The sequence below is a fragment of the Juglans regia genome, chromosome 13 (assembly GCF_001411555.2).
Source record: "Juglans regia cultivar Chandler chromosome 13, Walnut 2.0, whole genome shotgun sequence".
NCBI classification, from domain to species: Eukaryota; Viridiplantae; Streptophyta; class Magnoliopsida; order Fagales; family Juglandaceae; genus Juglans; species Juglans regia.
The window spans coordinates 28,196,580-28,223,027 of record NC_049913.1 but is presented as its reverse complement, the minus strand read 5'-3'; the positions used below and the strand labels follow the sequence as shown (position 1 = coordinate 28,223,027).

The window sequence follows — 26,448 nt, the reverse complement described above, 5'->3', positions numbered from 1 at the left end:
GGATGTCACTAACGTAAACAGTTCCATGAACCCGGCATACGAAGATTCCATAGACGTCAAAACATTTTGAAACTTTGTTCATAAAACTCAACGATAAGATTTATTTATTGCAAAATGATAAAGTTATAATCTTTTGTAAAAACCCAAACCCATAAACATTATAAAGGATGTAAATAAAAATGTCTCATCATACAATAAACATAAATTAACTTAGGTTTTACTTGGAAAATGTTAGTACTTATACTTACATGGCATATGTAACAACCAACGTATCACATATCCGATAATTTGTAAAAATGACTAAACAAACACCATATTCATCATATCCAACAATTAGTAAACAATGACTAAATGAGCAATGTATTCATCATATCCATGAATGAATAGACGAACATGTACACTGCATAGATCATTGAACACGTCTCTCTTTTGCTTTCTCATCAACACGTGTTAACCCTTTGTGTGTAAGGTTGTTCATCTATCCTGTTGCCTGTCTCCATAGGGACAATCACTAGACTGCTCATAACGTAACTTTGGTGGACCACACCTTCTTGTAAACGTCCTCCATTAGTACCATGCATCCCTTATGGCCACCATTTAATGCTTAAAACATTCATTGACATAGCTCTGATTTTATCTTGTTCTGATTTCTTCACGGCATGTAAAATAACATGTGAGCTGATATGACATTAATATTAAGCATGTACATGGCATAATGACATAACAAATACTGCATTGCATTTATCATATCATAGCATTCATTATACATCATGGGATTCGCTAACAACTTGCATGTTATCAAAGCTTTGGTACATAAAAAGGGGCTTTCAATGAAGGGCTGTACATAGCATAATAATTTAACAACACTTTTCAAGCAAGATCAGAATGTTTAGGACACACATAAGGGATGATCATACTACTTACCTTATCTCATTAGCTTCACGAGCTCAATCAGCTTCACTTAACCTAAAAAGGTTTGGATCTTAACCTAAAAGGGTATGGATCAAACCCCTAGGAAAAACACCAAGAGTGGTTGGTTATTCAGTTTGTGAAAGAATTAGATGTTGCACTAATTTTCATGACAAAAACCTTTCAAGAAAGATGTAGAAATTTATTAGATTATTAGATGTCTAAACATGAAGGACTCACCTAAATGACCAAAGGGAGGCCCGCACATAGGAATTCTGTTAGGAGAGGAGAATGGCTGTGATTTTAGGAGATTCTTTGGGTTTTTGGGGTGGAAAGGAGGCAGCAGTAAGGGGAAATTGTGGCTGGGGTGAAATAATAGGATTTAAAGACTTGGCTTCCATAGAATAATATTTTGTATAAGATCATTATACAACAAGGATTGGTCAAGAGGAATCGTTATACAAGGATTCGTAGTTCTTCATGGATTTCTATTGATTTTTCTTATTACCACCTGGTTTGGGCCTTGTTACACCTTAATCAAGGCACTATACTACTTTTCTTCTACTTCTTTAAAGCCCCTAGGATAAACCTTCAAAAATAATTATAATAACTACAAGCACAATTACAATACTCCTATTTTATCCCTTCAATAAAGCATGGGGTGTGTGTGACATCCATTGCTACTTTTTTCAGGGGATCGCAAGATGGATTACATGAATATGGATGATAGATCAATTGGGATGTTCTGGGTTGTGTCTTACACCATGGCACAACCTGCTTGTGAAACAGTAATGAATTGGCTTTCGTCTGCTGGAGTTACAGAATTCTTACCAGGACCAAATCTACAGTCAAATGAGAGGTTAATGGTTATGCGAGAAGTAAGCCCTTTGCCAATGTCATTATTATGTGGCTTTTCCATGAACCTATGCTCGAAGCTGGCCTATCAAATGGAAGAAACTTTATTTTCTGGGCAGGTACTCTAATTTTTGTTGGTTTAAGAGACTTTTTCTCTTTTGATGAGTAGTAGAAAATCTTATTTGTTATCTATTCAGACTAATCTTTTACATACAATGAGACTGTGGTAAGGTTGTGCACCGCTTCCCAACCTGTGGTCACAGGAGCCACCACTAGACTGCTAGTGAATACACTTATCTTTGGTGGATCGCACCGTTACTCGTACTCTTGTGCGGCTTGCACATCCACCTCTCTTTGCACTTGCATCTCTTATGCCCATCTCTATACTAATTTAATTTTCAAAAGCAAATGCCTGACTTTCATGAAGCCACACCATCCACTATTTTATTTTATTATCATTAAATGAAAAATGTTCCTATAAAGCCACATCATCCCTCCAATTTTATTATTGCTAAGTGAAAAATAACTAATATATTCAATTAAGTACTAATTAAATGAACAAACTAAATCAAACATTTGTATTTAAAACTGAAATTGTTAAATGGAAAACAATATATTTTGTCAAGTTACTAATTTTCATTATAAATTAGCAGTCTTTTAAATTTTTAAACCCTTTCTTTTAAAGAGAAAAATAAACTTCAGAAGAAGTCTAGATGCATGATTAATTTCATTATCTAATGATATTGCAGAAAAAAATAGATTTATAAAGATGGGTTCCTCAAATTTTTCTTGATTTTAAGATTTTAAACATTTAAAATCATTCAAAGTATAATGTTTTAAAAAGTTATATATCTGATTTTAAATTAAATATATTATATTATTCTTGCATGGTGTGGGTCTGCGACCAGTTATATTAATGTTTGAAGTATTAGAACAACAAAGCAAATCAGAAACTGCAGCAAAACGATTAGAAGCCAATCAAAAAATAACCGGAAACACACTATTGTGGGCCCGATCACCATACCAAATGTCAAACTATAAACGGATTCTAGATCCCTCTCCAACATCATAACTGACATGACTAACAAAACTGTCCCAGCCCTTTCTAATTAACTTCCATAGACCCACACCATAAACCCCCCGAACTTCATTAGAACCACCCCACCCCAATCACCTCCGCGATCAATGACCTTCCTCCAAAGTGACTCTCCTTCCGATTGATACCTTCATAGCCACTTTCCCAATAAAGCCTTATTAAAGGTCCTCAAATTACAATCCTCCAACCGAAATAGGAGAAAAAAAACTTTATTCCAACTAACAAGATGAAATTTAGTTTCTTCTCCCATACCACCCCATAAAAAAGCATGAGACAAACTTCTCAATCCGGTTGGCCACCTCTGCAGGCAATGGAAACAATGAAAGAAAATAATTGGGAAGATTGGAGAGGGTACTCTTAATAAGAGTAAGTCTGCCTGCTTTAGAAGCCACTTCCAACCAGCCAACCTTTTCTCAACTTTCTCAACAACCCCATCCCAAATAGCACTAGCCTTAAAAGGCACCCCAAACGGAAGGCCCAAGTATTTCATAGGTAAAGAAGCCGTTTTACAGCCCAACAAACTTACCAAACTATTGATGTTACGCACCACCCCCACCAAAACCAACTCCGACTTTCCAAGGTTCACCTTGGGGCCCGATAAAGCTTCAAAACATAATAATACAGCCCTTAAAGCTTGAATCTGACCACAGTCTGCATCACAAAAAATGAGTGTCATGTGCAAAGAAGGTGCGAAAGGGTAATAGATCCATTAATGGCATTACCAACCTAGAAACCTGAAAGAAATACCCCCCAACAGTGGCCTCCACCGTCCAACCTAGCGTCTCCATAATATGGGGCCATACCCATACACATTAGGTCATTCCAAACCTATATAATGCCATATATAACGACCAGGGAAAGCGCTAGCCATATATAAGCTATGTCTATATAAAAACTAATCAATTGAAACTCCCTAGAATCTTACTTATAGGTTTGGAACGACCTGATTTCTTTGTCTTGGATGTTTTTATTTTATTTTTAAGTCTTTGCTGTTCAGTTCCATAGTTTCTCCTGTTGAATCATACCTGGTTTTGCCTTAGTAAGCTCATGTGCCAGTTGAAGTTGGTTTTCTGTTGTTTCTTCTTCATGGAGCAAAAGGATCTTGGAACTTCAGTTAGTTTAGTCTTGGTTGATTGCTATCTTATGGGTTGAGTGGATTTCTCGACCCATTGATGCTTTGAAAGATCTAAACCATAAACTCTCAAGTAGGATGATGGAGAGTTAATTGGGGATCCTAGAAGATATTGTCGACTAGTGGGAAGTGGAATTATCCTAACATCACTAGATCAGCTATCTCATATCTATTCTGTGTTGTATGTTAGTTCCCTAGAAGCTCCTAGGGTTTCATATTACTGTCACTTGTATTATTCACTACCTCAAGCAAGTTTTGGGTTCGACTGCAAGATACGCCAAATGTGCATTTTAGAGTGGAAGGTTTTTCCAATGCTAATTTGGCACTCTCTCCCTTAATAGATTTTTGGTGGCTGCTTGGTAATGTACAAGAATTAGAAACCAGTGGTAGTAGATGATCTAGTGAAGAAGCCTAGTACAGGGTAGTGGCTCAGGCCTTTGGTGAGTTAAGATGTTGGGTGAAGATATAAGATATTGAGTGAAGATATTTTCACACCATTTTTTTGAGGAGATTGTTTTTCCGGTTCCAGCTCCTAATTAGTTATTTTGCAATAATCAGGTTGCCCTTCTTACAGCTTCTACTTCCAATTTTTTTACTAAAAAAGCAAGTATATGGGGTTGATGGTTGCTTCATTCGTGGGAATATACTAAGTGGAGATATTTCTGCGCCATTTGTGAAGTGTGATGATCAGTTTGCATAGATGTTTATATCATTGAGTTGTATAGGTTGGGATTTATTTGGCCCAGCTTGGGTTAATGAGGAATGATCCTCTTTCTAATCACTTTATCCATGTCTCTTTCTCTTTCTAAGCCCAAATGTTAAGAGATTGCTTAGCATGAAGTGTTTTGTTTGATATTATATTAATAAACTGATTTGCATGATTCATTGCCGAGTCATATTTAATTCAGGTATGTGGTTCCATGAAATCGCTAGAAACTCTTTGCTATCTCGAGACATTTATATTCAATATCTTGATGCAGGGTGTGCCCAACATTGCTATGGTTGAAACATATACTAGATTGCTGCTCATTGCACCTCACTCATTATTCCGTCCACACTTCAGCGTAAATTTCCTTTTCCCTCAAAAAGTTTTTTATTTTTGTCTTTCTTGCTTATGCTATTATTCTCATTTTTCATGAAAACTTGAGCACTGTATTGATGAATTCATACAGTGTAGAGAGGGGATTGATGTCTACTTTAACCCGTAGTGAGTTCACCTGCAGCCCTGTTGACACCTTCATATCTGAAACTTTCTGTGTCAAAAGACAAATGTATAATGCATAAGAAATGTCCAAGTAATTTTTGGGATACATTTCGCTCTTAATTAAAATTAAATAAAATTCTACAGTTGTCTCGTTGCAGTACAAATGGTACAAAAGGGAGGTGGAGTGGTAATTCCCATATGCATATATATCATTTCTACAGTGTTAACAACTCTCATAGGCACCACTTTCTGCAGAATTTGGCACAGAGGAACCCATCTTTATTGAGCAAGCCCGGGGTAACACTATTGGTGCTTGAAATTTTGAACTACCGTTTGCTTCCACTATACAGGTGATTACTTACTGTGGTCCATCTTTCGATAACACAATTTTTGTAATCAATATATCGTGTACTTCTAGATCTCTGTATTCTGAAATTTGAGTGAGTTTTAGGGCATGTTTGGATGCATAAAGTATCTCAAAATTTTGTGAATAGTAGTGAAATGGTTTGAGTGAAAATGTTTTATTGGGTTTTGGGAAAGAGGAGAGAAAAAGTTGAATAAAAATATTTTTTAAAATAAGTATTGTATTAGAGTTTGTGAAAGTGAATTGATAAAGTTGAAAATTTGTTTGAATATAATTTTCTAATATAATTTTTGTTTTGAAGTTTGTAAAAGTTGTATTATTTTTTTTACTTATAAAAAAAAAAGTTGTATTGATTTTTGTGTTTGAGTAATGATTAGATGAACAATTTAAAATTTGAAATAGAGAAGTATTTTGTGTTTGACTGATGTTTGGAAATGAAGTTATGAGAAATTTTAGGAATGTTTGGTGTTGCTCAAACATGCCCTTAGAGTCCCGTGACTTCAAATACTATGGCTTAATCCCTTTGTATATAGTCACTGAAATACTGCAACTTAATTTGTTCAGTTTGACATCTTTTCAATTTTTATTTTGTATTGTTTTGGCTAGGTATGAAGGAAAAAGCAAAGCCTTGATGTATGATGTCACAAAAATAATTTCTACACTAAAAGGGAAACGTGGAGATCATCGTGTATTTAGATTGGCTGAAAACTTGTGCATGAATCTTATTTTCTCACTCAGAGATTTTTTCTCGGTTAAAAGGGAAGGAAAGGTGGATACTGCGGCCTCCAAACTGATTCTCTGTGTGTGTGTGTGGGTTTATTCCCCTTGATGAATTCAACTAAAGTATGATTCCTAATTTTTTGAAGGGTCCTACAGAATTCACAGAAACCCTAAATCGGATCACCATAATAACTCTTGCCATAACCATTAAAACGCGTGGAATTGCCGATGCAGATCACCTGCTTTACCTTCAAACTATGGTGGAACAGATAATGGCGACTAGTCTACATACATGGTCTGAAAAAACAGTGCGGTACTTTCCTTCTGTTCTACGTGAGGCCTTAATGGGTCGGATGGATAAGAGGAGCCTGGAGATTCAAGCATGGCAGAAGGTTTTGATCTTTATTCCTTTCTTTCTTTTAAGAAAAAAAAAAAATCTGTTGTCTATCAAAATTTATTTCTATGTCTGAGGTTAATAGTGTCTGGACTCAACTACCGGATATAAATATTATGAATTGTCGTGTTAGGAAGATTTTTTGTACTCGTATAAAATTAGAACTTTGATAGCTCTTTTCTCATCCTGCCGTTTCTTATGTAAATTTGATGGATTTCTCTTCATACCACAATGTATGAAATATGCTCTCAAAGATCTGTAATGATGCTGCAAGTGAAATTTGGGAGCTAACCCCCATTTAGATGTCCAGTTTCCTTCCCTTATTTTTCAGATAGAAAACACTTTAGTTAATAAGAATCCAACACTACACTTTCACTGCTCTTCAATTCTTTAAAAAAGAAGAATTAAACACTGATGTCAAGGCCATGTAGCCTTAGCACCAGCATCTTCGGTGACCTTTTCTCCAATCTCTTCTTTGATTGACATCTCATCCTTCTCTTGATGGCTATCTGTAACACCCCCATCCCGTAGGGTTAGGAATGCTACATAGCACATTGTAATATGAAATCAATAAAAGTAGATACCTGCAACCATAGTTCATTTATAATAAATGGTAAAGAGGTTATTACTAGTTCTGGACTAAGGTAGGGTCTCATGAGACTCATCTAGTAGTTCTGGCCTGCTTGCTCATCCCCATCCTCTTCACTTGGGAATTTAAAATAGAAAAACAAAAATGAGTTGTATGCTCAGTGGATAGCACCTCATATGGTTAAAGATTTTAGCCCCGGATTTAGTAATGAAAGCAGTCTTAATGGCTACACAGATTAACCCTAATGTGCGATCTCACATCCCGTGGTCATAGGGGTATTGTTATACTGTTGGATGTAAATATCTCACATGGATCACTCCTTCTCAAAGTCCTTCAGTGTGGCTTTCACACCCACCCATAACTTTTCATTGTTACAAGATATCATCATATGGCCAACACATAGCATTCATAACATGTATTCATTCATTATTTCTTTTTTCGTAACTTCCATTATATAAGCCTTTTCATTACATTAATATTACAAGCATAACCATGACTTCAACTTATCAAAAAAAAAAAAAACCATGACTTCATAAATTGCATAACTTTCATATGAAAACATTAATATAATATGTGCAAAACTTTACCCCCATAACATTTCATATCGTAGGTGCAAATAAGGGGCTTATAGCATAATAACAGTTTTTAAATATAAAATGGGGTTAACCAAAAAACTGGTCCCTGTGGTTTTTTATTAAGTCAAATTACTGCATGTACTTTTTAATTGAGCTTTTTACTCCTGTGGTTCCTCCCTCCAGTCCACCACCCCTCCCCACACGACCAAGTTATTCTTTCAAAAGAAATTTTATGCTTTCTTTCATATTTTTGTTTTTATGTTTTGGTTTTATGAGTTTTTATTTTTATGTTTATTTGTATATTAGTTAATTTTATTACATTTTAAATTTTGTGACTTTTTAAGTACTTGTTTAGTTCTTATGCGTATGATTTTTTAAACAAGTGGAGGCACTTGTGGCTTGTTAAGGGACATGTTGAACAATGTTAGTAAAAGCATGCTTAAGCGCAAAGCCAAGGTTACAAAAACCAAAGCGCATTTACAAAAGTGCATTTTTTGTAGCTTTTTGTGTGAGCTTAAAGTGCAAAAAAGCAAGTCCTTGTAATTTTTTTTAAAAAGGAAATTTTAAAGTCAGTTGAAGACCTAGAAAATGTTGTAAACAAGTATTGTCAAGTATTTAGCTGATATGGAGGATCATTTATGTACCATGGTGCCACATGTTGTCATATGTGATGTAAATGCTTTGAACCCGATATAATAGGTTAAGTTGGCTTTCTAGATTGACTAACATTTGATTGGCTATGTTAGCATAGAAGTCCATTCCTACGATTCTTGAGCTTTTTTGATCATAGCCTTTTTGGTATGTTTTGATTGAACCATGTACTTTAATTTTATGTGGCTATCAAATATCATAGATTCATGTATTTAGTCTGATCAAAAAATAGATTCATGTATTTAGTAAAGCACAAGAGATTTGCCTAAAAGGTGGCAAGGCCCAATTGACAGCCCTAAATTGTTTGGTGCTGATGGTAGTTTACTGGCCAATGAAAAGATTTATCAATTGATACTATTGTTCCAGTTTCCTTAGACTTTTGATTGGGACACACTGCCTCAATAGGTCTGTCCCAGTTTCCCATCATAATTATTGTTATTCTCTGGGTTGAAGATGAAGTTTTATCCTGACATACTGTTGTTTGTACACTACAGCAACTTCTTCATCACTGTTAAAAGAAGTAAAAAATAGACATTTTTGTAAATTCCCATGAGACCAGATAAAAGGTCAAAATTAATATTTAAATCTCTAGTATATATATTTCAGTGGATCTTCAAGATTTTCAACTGTTGGGGATGCAAAGTATGTTCTTTTTTAGCTTGAGAAATCTGCCAGTTTGTGAGAGCATTCGTTCATTGTGCAGGCAGAAACAACTGTGATTAACCAATGCACACAACTTCTTTCACCATCAGCTGATCCTTCTTACGTTACAACCTATATCAGTCACAGTTTCCCCATGCACCGACGATATCTTTGTGCTGGAGCTTGGATACTGATGCATGGGCACCCAGAGAACATAAACAGTGTAAACTTGGTATGATTTTTCCTCTGATACTGGAAAGATATTTGTACATATTGATATAGCATTAATTGCAATTGTTACTTGTATAGTATTAATGCCGATTGCTACTTCATTTATACTGGAAAGATATTTTTATGATATTAATGCCCATTTGTCCTCTCCCAAGATAAATTATTGAATCATATCTTTCGAGAGTTAAATGTTTCTTCTCCTGACATGGAGAACAGGCACGTGTGCTGAGGGAGTTTTCCCCAGAAGATGTTACAGAGAATATTTACACAATGGTGGATGTACTAGTACATCATATTCAGATGGAACTTCAGCATGGACATCCTTTGCAGGTTTCTAGCTTGTGCTGAGGGTTTTTCTTTTATTTCTTTTATTTTTTTTATTTTTTATTTTTTTTAATTTCAATGTATATCAATGCCTACTATGTTGTGCATTCGGTCTTTCATGCAGTCTTTCATTTTTCAGGACCTTTTATTAAAAGTCTGTGCAAACCTTGCATTTTTTGTCTGGACCCATGAGTTGCTTCCCCTGGATATTTTGCTTCTAGCACTTATCGACCGTGATGATGATCCCCATGCTTTGCGTATAGTGGTATGCACTTTCTAATTTATCCTTTCTTATGCTGCGAATGATCTCTATGGTATAATGTTAGTGTGACCATATGTCATTACTTTTTGCTTCTAGCACTTTGTTTTTTTTTTTTTTTGACAAGTAAATAAATTTTATTGATCAAAGAATAGGCAAAGCCATATACAGAGTTCTAAACAGAAAAACAAAAGCATGCCTTAAGTTACGTAGGCACATTATAGACAAGAAATTCATGTAGGTCCATGTCATTGAAGTCAATAGCAATGACCCAAGTACAAAGTGTTCTAAAGAAAAAAACTTTCAGCTTCTCCTGCGATCTCTCCTTGTCTTCAAATGTCCTTTTTTACGTTCCTGCCATAAACATCACATAATGCATATAGGGATCATATTCCAGATAGATTTAATTTGTTGCATGCCTCTTAGATTTGTTTAGCTGGCCAGCATTGCCACCACTGTCTCTGGCATAGCCCAAGACAAGCCTAATCTACTGAACACCTCATTCCATAATACCCGAGTGGTCTCACAATGTAATAGGAGATGGTTTACAAACTCTCCTCCTTCTCTACACATGCAACACCAATCTACAATGATTACCCTTCGTTTCCTCAAGTTGTCGATTGTGAGAATCTTCCCCAATAAGGCTGTCCACAAAAAAAAAGCTGCTTTGGGAGGCGCCTTATCTCTCCAAAGCCTTCTCCACGAAAACTGAATTTGAGGTTCTTGTGTGAGAGCCTTATAAAAAGAGCGAACCGAGAATACCCCTTTACCATCGGGTATCCACTACATTAAGGAGTGGTTTGGATTCAGAGATGAGTTGAGATGATTTGTGAATAGTAAAATAAAAGTTGAATTATTTGTTGGAAATTTGGGAAAATTATTTTGAAATTTGAAAAAGTTGAATTGTTTATTATATTTTGTGTGGAAACTTGAGAAAATTATAATGATGAGATGAGATGAGTTGAGGTGGGTTTTGAATGCAAACAACTCCTAAGTCTTCCTGTTGAGTGCTTGGTAATAAAAGGTTGTAAAAATCTGCAAAGCTGCTCCTTCCCAGTCTTGTGCCGCCCTACTAAAGGTGATGTTCCAACGGATCTACCCCCCAGATATCTCCATAACTTCCGCCACTGATACATCTTTAGCACTAGCAATATTGAACAGTGAAGGGAATATCTCTTGTAAAGTACTATTACCGCACCAAATATCTCTCAAGAATTTAATCCTTGAGCCCTCACCCAGAAGAAGTCTAGTGTGTCTACTTAAGGCCTCCCATCCTCTTCGAATGTGTTTCCACAAACCCACTCCATATGCTCCCCTTACTTAGAGCACCATCCCCCCCTTAAATCTCCATATTTGCTCTCGATTACCAATTTCCACAGGGCTTCTGATTCCTTATGATATCTCCACAACCACTTTCCAAGTAACGCCTGATTAAAGATCCTCATACTTCTGATCCCCAAACCACCATTTAAAATAGGGCGGCATATCATCTCCCTCTTGACTAGGTGAAACTTGAACTCCTCCCCCACTCCACTCCACAAGAAATCATGTTGGAGTTTCTCAATTTGAGTCGTCACACTTGCAGGTATAGAAAATAAGGATAAAAAATAAGTTGATAGGTTAGATAAAGTACTTTTAATCAACGTAATCCTACCACCTTTTGAAAAAATATATCCTTTTCCATCTCGCCAGTTTCCGCTCTACTTTCTCAACCACTATGTCCCATATAGAAGACGCTCTCAAAGGAGCCCCCAACGGAAGGCTCAGGTAAGTCATAGGAAGTGAGGCTATTTTACACCCCAACGTGTTGGCCAGCTGTTGTAGATTGAGAACGCCTCCAATAGGCACCATCTTTGATTTGTCGGTATTCACTTTCAACCCGGATGCTGCTTCAAAACAAAGGAGCAAGGCCTTCAGTGCTCGAATTTGATTTTGATCAGCCTCACAAAAGATAAGTGTATCATCTGCAAATATCGAATGAGCTATGTTAATGGTTCCCCTCTCCGCGGTTCCGATCGAAAAATCATCCACGAAACCATTAGTAGCCAATGCCGAAGTCATCCTACTAAGCGCCTCCATCACAATAACAAACAACAATGGATCTACTTGTCTTAGGCCTCGTGTGCAATTAAAAAACCAGCTGGACTGCCATTTATCAACACTGAGAATTTCGTAGTTGATATGCACCAACAGATCCACGACCGCTACCTCTCCCCAAAGTCACACCTCCCAAGAAGGTAGAGAAGGAACTCTCAGTTAACATGATCATACGCCTTCTCCATGTCTAGCTTGCAAATGATCCCTGTTGTGCCAGCCTTCAATCTACTGTCCAGGCATCATTGGCAATAAGAACCGCATCAAGAATTTGTCTCCCTTTTACAAAAGCATTTTGGAGTTTTGTAATGATTTTCCCCAACACCTCACTTAGACGATTCACCAACACTTTGGAAATTATTTTATAAACACCATTCACTAAGCTTATGGGCCGAACCTCCTTAACCTCCATGCCCCCCCCCCCTCCCCTCCCCCCTTATTTGGTATTAATGCAAGAAAAGTGGTGTTAAAGCTTTTCTCAAATTTTCACACCAAGAATAGCTCCTGAAACACCTGCATAAGATCTTCTTTTATCACTTCCCAACAAGTTTGAAAGAAACCCATAGAGAAACCATTAGTCCCCGGTGCCTTGTCTTTAACTATTTTTCTCACTACATCATAAACCTCCACCTCTTCAAAGGCCCTCTCCATCACCTTGCTTTTCTTGCTCTCCCCTATATCTCCAAAAGTCTGCATATTCCAAAGCTTTAGATCCTTTTTTAGCGCCTTCAATTTACTCGCTAGGATGAAGCTAGGGGTGCTCTGAAACTGATACGAGGACCACCATTGTCTCACCCTTTCTACAAAGCATTCTGATTTCAACCATATGTTTTCAAATTTGAAATACCTTTGCCTTCTTCGGATACCACCACAATCTAGCATGATAGGCCAATGATCTGAGCAAAGACGAGGCATTCGTTTTTGCCATACATCTGGAAAGTGACTTTCTCATTCTGGTGATATTAAAAAACGATCGAAACAAGACCAAGTCTGATTGTTAGACCACGTGGTTGAACCCCCTGCTAGAGTCAAATCCACCAAGTTCAAATCAAATATGCACTTCGAGAACTCAGTCATTGCTTGCCTTACTCTTCGATTCTCCGAACACTCGCTTGGAAATCTTATAACATTAAAGTCTCCCTCAATACACCAAGGGAGATCCTTCCAGCTACATACTCCAGCTAATTCTTCCCACAATAATCTTCTATTGTTATCCAAGTTTGAACCATAGACAGCTGCAAAAGCTCACAAAAAGTTATCTGATACACTCTTGAAGGAGCATGCCACCAAGTATAACCCTATAAAGTCCTCTATTTTCTCCACCACACGTCTATCCCACATCAGCAATACACCTCCTGAAGCCCCAATAGAGGCCATATACACCCAATCCACGTGAACACAACTCCATAAACTCTGCACAAGTTTCCCATCAATGATTTTCATCTTCGTCTCTTGTAAACAAACAATGTCCGCTTTCCACTCACGAAACAAGTTTCTTACTTGAAGGCGCTTATTAGCCTCATTAAGTCCGCGAACATTCCACAATACTATTTTGGGTATTCATTGAGGGAAGGTTTACCCCTTCCCTTTTGACCTGCCTTTGCTGGAGCTACCCTCAGAATTCATAGACCAAGTCAATCTTTTTAGCTCACGCAATTTTTTATCCATCTTTTCTACAACTTTGATGCCCCACTTCAATGGTTGTAAGCAAAACCATAAATTGATCCTCGTAGCCTTCACACTCCAACCCCACACATTTTTGTAGTTCTTTTACCTTTTGAAATACCCAATCTGAGACATTATAATGAACTGGTAGCATGTAGCTCAGAGGGACTGGATCACCTCCCCTGCAATCCATCGGCATACCTTGGGTCTCCTCCACCAATGAAATCTGTCCACTTAGTGCCTAGGCAAGACTCCCAGAAGGGAAAAAGAGGCTTGCACACTATTGGGATGTGACAAGCCATCCGAGCCCCATCCATCTCAGATTCATCAGAAAACTGTGTAGGTGGGTTCGCATACGTGGGGCTTTCACCCACTAATCTTAAATGCTGTTTCTGCCCCTCCACAGGTGTCGGGGACGTTGTTTTGGGCTCGCCAATCATGTTCTGCCCCTTCAACACCTGTTGGCCTTCATCGGAGGCCACCACCATCGTCGCTGGCATCTTCTGTGTCGTCGCTGGCGTCTTCTGTGCCGCAACCAGCACCTTCAGACCACCACCCCCCCATTGTGTCGGGGAAGTCAATATAGGTTCGCTGGTCTTTTTCTGCAAGATCAGCCGCTGCTGGCCGTCATCAGACACCCCCACCGGCATTGCCGATAGATTTTGTGTCGCCGCCAGCTACACCTCCACCGACAGTGTGGTGGCTGGTGGATGAGCTGCGCTCCTGCCGCTGGAAGGAGCCCTCAGGCTGACCTTCTTACGATAATATGTTTTGGGCTGAGGCCCAACCCTTGCTTCCAAAGCCCTCAATACCTCAGATGGCCCAACCCAGCCATAGGCCTCAGGAAGCTTAAGCCTCTTCCCGTGGGCCTCATAAGGCCTTTCAACGAAAACTGGCCCTTTCCCCTAACCTCTCCCCCTTCTTTTTCCTTTTTAGTCCCAACATTCCTCAGCACTTCATCTATTTTCTTCTGCAGCTACCTCAATTGACCCTGCGTGTCCATCAGAGCACGCCACACATCTCCTTCACCCTTGTTGTCAAATTCCCTGCCATAGCCCACATTATGTACAAACAGAGGGGCTCGATGCAGCTTTCTATCCGTAAACCTCACACTAACGTCTCCACCTTGCACCTGAAGCGGTGCCACCTGCACCAGAGCATCCTTGTATGACCGAGTGCCTCCATGTAACCCATCCCTGTTTCTCCCTTCCAGTGCATAATCCACCCTCCCTCAATCTCCTCCATCCCCTCCCTCCTTCACCCTCAGGTACCAACAGAAAACTCCTTCCTCCCTCACAATACTCTGACCCCACCATATATCGCCCTCGACTATTTGAGCACTTCTGTGCTAGAAAACTGCAATATCCTTCCCTAGTTGCCGAATAAAAATCATTCTTTTCCCCATTCAAGCATTCCTCCACTGCACCTCCAAGCCATTGCACTATCTTTGGTTCCAGCAATAATACTCTCCCCTTTCCACCCTCTCTCTGTGATACATAACAAAGCACGCTCTTGCACAAGTATGAAGAGTTTTGACTCTATCACAATCTATCTTTTGAACCCCATCACAAAACTTAACGTATCATCATCAAGCAAACAAATTTTTTCGCATGCGTACGGAGAGAAAAGTGGTTAGGAGAGAGAAAAGAAAAGTAAGACTTGCTTCTAGCACTTAATGCTAGAATCAACTGACTTTCACTGAACTTGATCTTCATTCAGTGTTGCTGTAGAGATATGCTTGATTTTCATTGTGTTACTTGACTTCTAGAAAGTTTTTAACTTGAGCAAACCCTTCATTGATGGTTGAATGAAAGATCCTTAAACTTGATTTCATTGTGTTACTTGACTTCTCATAGAAAGTTTTTAACTAGAACAATCCTTCATTGTGGGTTGAATGAAAGATCCTTTTCTTTGTAAACTAATGCAGGGGCTCATATATTGAGCAGCTTCGGTTGTGTTTGTCTTAATGTTTTGACATGGTGTAAAATCTCTGTTGCAGATTAATCTCCTTGAGAGGCAAGAGCTTCTACAAAGAGTGAAACTATATTGTATGAATCGTGGAACTCCAGAGCATTGGCTTTACACTGGGATGTTCAAGCGAGTTGAGTTGCAGAAGGCTCTTGGGAATCATCTCTCATGGAAGGACAGGTGACATCTGTTAACTTGACTAGTTGGAATTTACATAAGATGGAATCAATAAAATCAATTTATATGTTCAATTATGGTAATTATATTTATTTCGCTCAAAACTGACCGTTATGATGGATTCTTTTCAATGTTATCCCTGCTTTATTGATAGGGAATGACCAACATTGCTCATGCTGATTCAGAACATAAAAGGAATGAGCCCTTAGATAGGGTATAACCATTATTTTTATAGAGGCTTGGAACAGGCCTTGTTTGGATGTTGAGATAAGATGAGAAATTTGTGAATAGTGAAATAGTTTGTGAGTAGTAGTGAAATGGTTTAAGATGTTTTACGGGGTTCTGGAAAAAGAGAGAAAAAGTTTAATAAAAATATTATAAAGTTAAAATATTGTTAAAATATTATTTTTTAATATTATTTTTATTTTGGGATTTGAAAATTTTGAATTGTTTTTTGTGTTTTGTTTGGAAGTTTGGGAAAGTTGTAATGATTCTGTAATGATTAGATGAAAAAATTGAAGATTTGAAATTGAAAAATGTTTATGTTTGTAGTGTTTGGATGTTGAGATAAGATGGGATGAGATTAGACAAGACTATCTTGCAATCCAAATGGGGCCTAAGAGTAGCATATTTGTCCTATTGGGGGAATTCTATAATCTGGAAATAGTGAATGAACAAATGAACTCTTAAGTAGTTTCGGTCTAGAAACTTTGTAAACATGCATGCAAGTTGATTTTCAAACTGAGATGTCCAGTCATTTTATAAAAAGGTGCAATACTAGTGGTATACCGTCCATCTGATGGAGAGGCTGCCTGGTTAGTATCAGTAAATATTCCACTGCCCATAGCTTTATAAAAAGTAGTGCAAGATTTGGAGCTCATTTAACATGGCAAATAATAGGAGTGAAAGTATCTCACTGTGGAATCCTAGGAGCTTCCAAGAACTAGCTAATTTTATTGACCGCAAAAAGGGGTGAGCACCGACTCAATCGGAGTTGGTATCGTCTAAATGTGACGTTGACTCCTAACTCCAACTTCAACTCCGACTTACATAGGCTCCGATTCGACTCCGACTCCGACTCCGATTTATCGAAGTAGAGTTAGACTTACACATACATATACATTTTAGACACAACGCATATATCGTCTAAAACCATCCATATTTTGAACAAGAAACAAACTCGAATCCACTTCAATCACCCAAAACCAACAAGACCCAAGAGAGAGAGGCAGAGATCAAATTATTCAAATTAAACAATTTACATACACATCAGAAAGGAGATAGATGACGGGCCAGCAGAGTGCAAGTGGATGGGGAGGATCCAAAGGCCAGGGGCAAGGGTAGTGGTGGCCGGTGAGTGAAGGAGAGAGGGTTTCAGGCAACGGCGGGAGGGTTTCAGGAATGAAGACTAGAGAGAGAGAGAGAGAAAGAGAGAGTGAAATGAAGGGTTTCGAGTGATCGGGGGGGTGTTAGGGTTAGAAATGGGGGTACAAACGACACCGTTTGGGTGGGGGAAAACGGCACCGTTTAATATCACCTAAACGACACTGTTTCGGTCTAAATGGGCTGGGGCGCTTTTTGGGCTTGTCTGATTATGCGGTTTTGGGCTTTTTTTTTTCTAAACCCTGTTTTTTTCCCTAAACCATAAATTGAAACCCTAAATTTAATTTTTGTTTAAACCATAATTTTTTTATTTAAGAAACATATTTTTCTAGTCTTTTAAACACTAAATTAATTGCTTGTATTTTTTTGATAAGTAATAAATTATTTCATTGATAAAGAAAGTAGGCATAGCCCAGGTACACTGGAAGTATACATGTGAATACACCTATTTAAGAACTAGAAATAGTTACAAGGAAATAATGGAAGCTGAGGCCATCCAAAAGAGCAATGGCCCACAAAAATAAAGTCTTCCAAAAAAAATTCCTAAACTCTTCCATGGAGCGCTCATTATCCTCAAAAAGCCTCTCGTTTCTTTCACACCAAATACACCAAAACATACAAATGGGAGTCATCTTCCACACAGCCTTGATCTGTGGTGTTCCAGTGATCCCTCTCCAGCTTGCTAACAGTTCCACCACCCTACCCGGCATTACCCAAGCTATTCCCATTTTGCTGAAGAAATAACTCCATATATCTCGAGTAAAATCACAATGTAAGAGTAGATGGTCTGTCGTTTCACCACTATTTCTGCACAAACAGCACCAGTTCGTGATGATAAGGCCACGACGTCTAAGATTATCTATGGTCATAATCTTTCCTAGAGCTGCTGTCCAAACAAAGAATGCTGCCTTGGTTGGTGCTTTACTCCTCCATATGATCTTCCATGGAAAATTATGCCTTTGTTGCATAGTAATAGAATCATAGAAAGAGCGTACCGAAAACTTCCCTTTCCTAGAAGGTCTCCATTCCAACAAATCCTCAGCTGTGGCCGCAATAGGAGTGCTGTACAGCAAGTTCAGAAACTCCACCAAACAAGTCACTTCCCAATCATTAGCATCCCGAGTAAGGCTAATATTCCACTCTTGTGAACCTTGATTAATTACCCGCAAATCAGCCACCATAGCTTCCTTCTCCCTTGCAATACTGAAAATTATGGGATAAGCCTCCTTCAAGGCCGTATCTCCCACCCACACATCCTTCCAAAAGCTAATCCTACTCCCATTCCCCAAACACAACCGAGTATGACTAGCAAAGGAGCACCAACCTTTCCGTATATACTTCCATAGCCCCACTCCATAAGACCCCCTACCTTCTTTAGAAACCCAACCCCCTCGTTCACTACCATACTTCATGTCAATCACCCCTTTCCATAAGGCTCCCCTCTCATTGTTATAACGCCACAACCATTTACCTAACAAAGCCTTATTAAAATCTCTCACATTCCTAACCCCCAAGCCACCATCCCTCAAAGGAGAACATACCTTTTCCCACCCCACCAAGTGGAATTTAAATTCATCTCCTATTCCACTCCATAAAAAGTCCCTTTGAATTTTCTCCATTCTAGTTGCAATACTTACAGGTAGAGGAAATAAAGATAGGAAGTATGTGGGGAGATTGGATAAAGTACTTTTGATAAGTGTGATACGCCCCCCTTTAGATAAATACAATCTTTTCCACCCGGCCAGCCTCCGCTCAAATTTTTCCAGCACCACCTCCCAAATTGTCTTAGCTTTGAAGGAAGCCCCTAACGGAAGTCCAAGGTACTTCATTGGCAACGAAGAAACCACACAACCCAATATGTCAGCCAACCCTCTGATATTGTTTACATCACCAACCGCAACCATCTCCGTCTTAGTAAGATTAATCTTCAACCCGGATACCGCTTCGAAACAAAGTAGGATGGCCTTCAAAGATTGAATATACCCTACATTTGCCTCACAAAATAGCAAGGTGTCATCTGCAAATAAAAGGTGAGAAATAATGGTAGACCCGTGGATATCTCCTACTGAGAAGCCAGAGAAAAAACCTCCCTCTACTGCAGCCGACACCATTCTACTTAGTGCCTCCATAACTAGAACAAACAAGAGGGGTGACAATGGATCACCTTGACGTAGTCCTCGCGAACTATTGAAGAACCCCACAGGGTCCCCATTTACCAAGACTGAGAAGCGAGCCGTTGACACACAATACCTTATCCATTTCGTCCATCTTTCCCCAAAACCACATCTCCCCAACATATAAATCAGAAAATCCCAATTAACGTGATCATAGGCCTTTTCCATATCTAATTTGCATATGATACCTGGAACTCCCGACTTGATCCTGCTATCCAAACATTCATTAGCTATAAGGACCGGGTCCAAAATTTGTCTCCCTTTCACAAAGGCATTTTGTGACTTAGAAATGATCTTCGTCATGACCGAACTCATCCTATTAGCAAGGACTTTTGAAAGTATCTTATAGACACTACCCACAAGACTAATCGGCCTATAATCTTGTACCTCTATTGCACCAGCTTTTTTAGGAACTAGAGCAATAAAAGTAGCATTTAAGCTTTTCTCAAATTTGCCATAAGTGAAGAATTCCTGAAAAACCAACATTACATCCTCCCTCACCACTTCCCAACAAGATTGGAAAAAAGCCATATTGAAACCATCCGGACCTGGAGCTTTATCTTTACTCATTTTCCTGATTACTTGTTGTACCTCTTCCTCTTCAAAAGGTCTTTCCAACCAGGCCGAACTATTTTGATCAATGGCCTCAAAGGCTAGACCATCTATAGTAGGCCTCCAGGTCTGAGATTCCGACAATAAATGTTCGAAATGGGCAGCCACATACTCCTTTATCACAACCTGATCTGAGGATGTACCAACATCTGTATTCAAGGACTCAATGGAATTGAACCTCCTATGTGCATTAGCAACTCGGTGAAAAAACTTTGTGCATTTATCCCCCTCCCGAAGCCACAATGCCCTTGACTTTTGCCTCCACGAGATCTCCTCCATTAGAGTCAGATGTTCAAGTTCAGAAACTACTTGATCTTTTCGGTTGTTCACATCTTCTACACCCTCCAAGCTTTGTAATTCTTGAAATAAGCTCTTCTTCTGTATAGTTACATCCCCAAAGACCTGTTCATTCCATTTCTTCAAATCCTTCTTCAAAGCTTTCAACTTTCCAGCCAATACATTGCTCGGATTACCCTCAAAGTCGTATGAATTCCACCATTGTCTAATCAAGTCCACAAACCCCTCCGTTTTTAACCACATATTCTCAAACTTGAACGGCCTTCTACCCCCTTGAATGCCACCACAATCTAACAAAACAGGGAAATGATCTGAACATATCCTTGAGAGCCTTTTCTGGCTTAAGTCTGGATATTGTAGCTCCCACGAGGGAGAAATGAGGAATCTGTCTAGTCTTGACCAAGCTTGATAATTAGACCAAGTATAATCACCTCCCATTAGAGGTATATCCATCAAATCTAACTCAAAAATGAAATCCGAGAAATCCACCATAGCTTGATTTTGTCTTCCCCCCTTGATCTTTCACTGGTAAATCTTGTCACATTAAAATCCCCTCCAATACACCAAGGAGCCTCCCACCAAGAGCTTAAGCCAGCTAGCTCATCCCAAAGCAACCTCCTCTCACTGTCTAAGTTAGGGCCATATACCCCGGCAAACGCCCATACGAAGCCATCCTCAATATTTTTATACAAGCACCCCACCGAATATTCTCCCACAAACTCATCAATACTCTCCACCACCCTCTTATCCCACATCACCAACACTCCACCCGAGGCCCCTTTCGAAGGTAAGTATGCCCAATCTACAAATTGACAACTCCAAATACTCCGAATAATTCTTCTATTAATAAGCTTCAACTTTGTTTCCTGCAAGCAAATGATGTCCAACTTCCAATGCCTTAATAATGCTCTTATTCGAAGGCGTTTATTAATTTCATTCAGTCCCCTAACATTCCAACTCAGAATTTTTGGCTTCATTTATCAACTGTTCCAGCCCTCCCCTTGTTTCTACTACGACTTGCACTTCCCTCCTTTCCATCGTAATTAATGGACCATGTCAACCTCTTCAACTCCCTCTCCCTTTTTGACCCTGCACCTTGATGTCCTGCCTCCATGGCTATAATCAATGCCTTGAACTGCTCTTCATAGCCTTCACACGAGATTCCCATACAACTTTTCAATTCTTCTACCTTTTTCAACACCCAATCAGAAGACACACTAGGAGGGATCATACTTATAGGGGTAGGATCCTCTCCTACTGACTCCTCCCCCTCTTTAGAGTTTACACAATGATCATAAAGCATCAACTGCTGCCCTTCTTCTAACTTCCCCTTATCTGACTTACCCCCACACACCATAGTCTCACCGTGGATCGAAACTGCCCCCCCGCACTCCAGGGCAGCAAAAGGATCTCCTCGGGCTCCCTCCAGAGGCTCACCGTGAACCATCTCTGACTCCCACCACCTTAGTTGTACTTGACCCAAGTGTGACAGGTCCAGAAGGCTCGCCGGAATAGTCTGAGACAACCCACTCAGCGACAGCCCTCCCTGAGCACCCCCCGAACTTTCCACTTCCACAATACGTAGATCCTCTGCGTCGATTTCCCCCTCCTCCTCTTCTGGCGGCCGTAAGACCACCGACGGACCACCACCTGAGTCGCCGGAGGTGGTCGGCCCTTTCTGTGTCAGACCCGACTCATAACTCGGGCCCGAAACAAGCGTATCGGGTACCACTGGTTCACCCGATACACTGCCCGAAATCGGGCCTCTCGGCTTCCAGACCTTACGTGGGCTTCTGCTTGGGCCCAGCCCAGTAGCTATCTTCTTCCCCTTCCAGTCTTCTTCATGGCCCACGACGGTCTTCTTTCCAAACTGATCCCAGCACAATTCTTCTTCCCGTATGCAACCTTCCTCCTCTGCTGGAACAACTTTCCTCTTATCATTACTTGGACCACAGCCCACAACCAGTCCCAAGCCCATTCGTCTTTTCTCCTCTGCACACTGTAACAACCCATTGATATTCCGTTGCAACAAATCAATCTGACATTTCATCTCCTGTAGTGCACGCAACTCTTTTTCCTCAAACAAACCGACAGCCACTCTATCACCTTTCTCTCGAGTCTGCACCCCCTCATAAGTGGCAGCCCTCCTTTGCAAACCTGCTCCACCTCCTGAGCTTGTCAAGATGTCAGAACTATGGCCTCCCTTTGTACTGTCCTTGTATAGCAGTGCGTCCCGATATGACCGAAATGGTGGTTGTTGTGGTGGCTGAAACACAGGACCACCTGTCCATGCAACCTCCCTCATAGTCTCCCCCATCTTCCTCCACCCCCTTCCCTCCCTATCTTCTGGTATGAATAAGAAGTTCCGATACCCACCTCCACCATATTCCATCAATGCCATGAAGGAACCTCTTGAGTTGTGACGCCTCTGTGCAACATAGCCCCTATCTCCTTCCCTATGGGCAGAATAAAAGTCCTTCCTCACAGTCTTCAAGCAATCCTCCAACGCTTTGATGAACCACCATGCCGTGCCTATCCCCAGTCTAATCTCTTTCACCACCTTCCATCCTTTCTCAATCAAATAAACAAACCTCCCATCCCTTACTATCACGAAAACTTTAGATTCAATGAGAATCTGCTTCATAGTACCCATAACTCACTATAATCAAACACTAACTACCACTACATACACCAGAAAATCACCAGAAGAAAAAACTAGGATTTTTCTCCATTAGTGGTTTTGGTAGTACGGAGAGAAATAAAGTTAGAGCCCCTTCTATAGCAATTTATAACAAACAAGTGGGAAAGTTAATTGCTTGTATTGAATCATTAAAATTAACAATTACTAATTTAGTAGTATTAAGTTATGTGTAGTTTATAAGTTATAACTACTAACAATTGTTCTATATCTATGATTACACTATCATTTTTCGATATCTACATTTGTTACATACTACTATATTAGAATCTAGATAATAGATTAATAGTCTTACAATATATACATTATTACATGATACATGACTCACTATTAGTTAGTCAAGTTTCACCTTAACATATGTAATATGTATGATAGTAATACTATAATGTGTAGTGTGTACATATAATTGATTATTAATCTATTAATATTATTATTTAACAATTATCACATTGATTATTAGTCTATTATTATTTTTGAATCTAATTATATAAATTCTATACTAATATCTAACTTATTTTTATAGTAGACCTATTTCTAGTGTCTAATTACATGTTATTATATTTTAGTAAATTAGTATTATGTGTTGTAACTTATTATACTAGACTTATTTCTATACTAGTGTCTACTTATCAAGAAAAACAATTTCTATGCTAGTGTCTAAAGTATCTAATTACATGTTATTATACAATAGTATTACATGTTATTATTATACTATAGTGTCTAATTACATATTATAATAGGAGAAATGATAGTTACAGTCGTGAGTGCGCAAGTGCCGTGCAATCATTTTAAAAAAAGTGAATAAATGCGGGATCCACATGAAAAGAAATTAATTTTTTAATGGTAAACTATACTCTTTTTTAAAGTGACTGCATGGCGCTTACGCACTTCACGACTGTATGTAGCATTACTTTTATAATAGTGTCTAACTTATTTCTAACTTAATTATTTACTAAACTTATTTTAGTGTCTAATTACGTGTTATTATATTATGTATGGTAGTAATACTATCATGTTTAAATATACTAAACTGTTATTAGTCTATTTATTATAGTACGAGTATATTATTTTATAATAATTAGTTCATACTAGTATATTTGAATTTATCTATATAAGTTCTAGTTATATAACTATACTAGTATATATGATCAATATATAGATTGTCAAATTGGTCTAAATGTCCTTTCCATAGGGTTTGCTTTCAATATATATAAGAGAGGTTACACAATTGTTGCCAGATTTCCAGCGCCTAATCTGCTATACAAGGTATGTATTTACATCCTACCAGACAGTCTAGCTAGGAAGGAAAGTATTTATCTAGAAATGAAAGTATTACTAAAAATACAATAATTGACTACTTATAAAAAAAAAAATACAATAATTGACTCTAAATCATCTCTCCATAACATCCCCCTCAAATTGAAGCTGGGAGATCTAGAAGCATCAATTTGTCCATCAAGAACTGATGTTGATGTCGAGGAAGAGTTTTAGTGAAGATGTTAGCTGTTTGAAGTGTAGTGGAAATGTGAGGAAGAGTAATCACATGCTTGTCAAAAGCTTCACGGATGGAATGACAATCAACTTCGATGTGTTTCATACGCTCATGAAAAACAGGATTAGCAGTGATCTGAATTGCACTGATATTATCAGCATGGAGAGGAGTGGAATGGAGCTGAGGAAATCCAAGTTCACCCAATAACCCACGAAGCCATGTGATCTCAAAGCAAGCGGAAGACATAGCACGATACTCCGACTCGGTAAAAGACTTGGAAACTGTCTTGTTTCCTACTCGTCCAAGAAATAAGTGCATTGCCAAAGAACATACACCACCTTGTAACAAAGTGATGAGTATCCACACAACCAGCCCAATCAACATCACTAAAGCCGTAAAAGCAGACACAATCATCTGTTGTACCATTGCTGGTGTGAGAACAGATGAATCAGAGTTTATGGTGGGGGCTGCAGAAGAAGAGGACTGAATAGAAGCCTGAAAAGCTTGGGATTGACGATTATGAGGCCGCACTTGACAATCTTTGATGATATGACCTTCTTTCTTGCAGTAGTTACAAACTTTCTTAGGGCAATTGCGGGCAATATGGCCAAACTCCTTGCAACTGAAACACTGCAACTTATTCCTCCCTCTCTCTTGTGCTGCATAGGCTATAGTAACAGTTTCATAAGTCATACATATATGAGTGGAGAGCCGTTGTTCTTCACACCAATGGTTGATAATAATTAAGTTGAAATAAGTTAGACACTATTATAAAGTAATGCTACATACAGTCATTAGTAAGCGCCATGCAGTCACTTTACAAAAAACATAGTTTACCATTAAAAATTAATTTCACTGTGGATCCGCATTTATTCACTTTTTTAAAATGATTGCGGCACACTCTTTGACTACAATATCATTCTCCTATTATAATATGTAATTAGACATATAGTATAATAATAACACTATTGTATAATAACATAATTAGATACTTTAGACACTAACATGAAATTGTTTTCTTGATAAGTAGACACTATGACTGTAAAGACAGAGGTCTGACACAATAAGTTACAACACATGGCTAATTTACTAAAATAACATGTAATTGGGCACTGAAATGAGGTCCACTATAAAAATAAGTTAGATAATAGTATGAATTTATATAATTGAACTAAAAATAATAATATGAATAATAATCAATGCAATCATTATTTAAATAATATATTAACAGATTAATAATCAATTATGTATTTTTTACTACACATTATAGTGGCTACTGTACATATTCATATGTTAGCGAAACTTGACACAACTAATGGTAGGAGTCATGTATCGTAAATAATATATATTTGCAATCTATTATCTGAATTCTAATATAGTATGTAACAATGTACAGATATCGAGAAAAAAAGGTGGCAATCATAGATATAGAACAATTGTTAGTAGTTTTAACATAAACTACACACTTAGCTTAATACTACTAAATTAGTATTGTTAATTTAATGATTCAATACAAGCAATTAACTTTCCCACGTTGTTATAAATTGTATAGAAGGGGCTCTAACTTTATTTCGTACAAAACCACTAATGGAAGCTTTCTTCTGTTTGATTTTCTGGTGTATAACAGTGGTAGTTAGTGTTTGGTGAGTTGTAATTTTATGAAGCAGATCTCATTGAATCTAAAGTTTTCGTAATGAGATGGGAGGTTTGTTTATTTGATTGAGAAAGGATGGAAGGTGGTGAAAGAGATTAGACTGGGGATAGGCACGGCATGGGGGTTCATCAAAGCGTTGGAGGATTGCTTGAAGACTGTGAGGAAGGACTTTTATTCTGCCCATAGGGAAGGAGATAGGGGCTATGTTGCACAGAGGCGTCACAACTCAAGAGGTTCCTTCATGGCATTGATGGAATATGGTGGAGGTGGGGATCGGAACTTCTTATTC

The 26,448-nt window shown here is 38.5% G+C and overlaps 1 protein-coding gene across 1 annotated transcript in view; it reads left to right on the top strand.

The window, feature by feature from the left end:
• LOC109003970 (mediator of RNA polymerase II transcription subunit 23) overlaps nt 1–26,448 on the top strand; it is a 95,922-nt gene that overhangs the window by 31,831 nt on the left and 37,643 nt on the right. Inside the window, exons 8-16 of the mRNA XM_018982315.2 lie at nt 1,603–1,883; nt 4,973–5,056; nt 5,452–5,546; nt 6,167–6,329; nt 6,427–6,672; nt 9,193–9,363; nt 9,579–9,692; nt 9,826–9,951; nt 15,704–15,852. Of these exons, the coding sequence (XP_018837860.2) occupies nt 1,603–1,883; nt 4,973–5,056; nt 5,452–5,546; nt 6,167–6,329; nt 6,427–6,672; nt 9,193–9,363; nt 9,579–9,692; nt 9,826–9,951; nt 15,704–15,852 (1,429 nt within the window). The remainder of the gene's footprint in view (nt 1–1,602; nt 1,884–4,972; nt 5,057–5,451; nt 5,547–6,166; nt 6,330–6,426; nt 6,673–9,192; nt 9,364–9,578; nt 9,693–9,825; nt 9,952–15,703; nt 15,853–26,448) is intronic.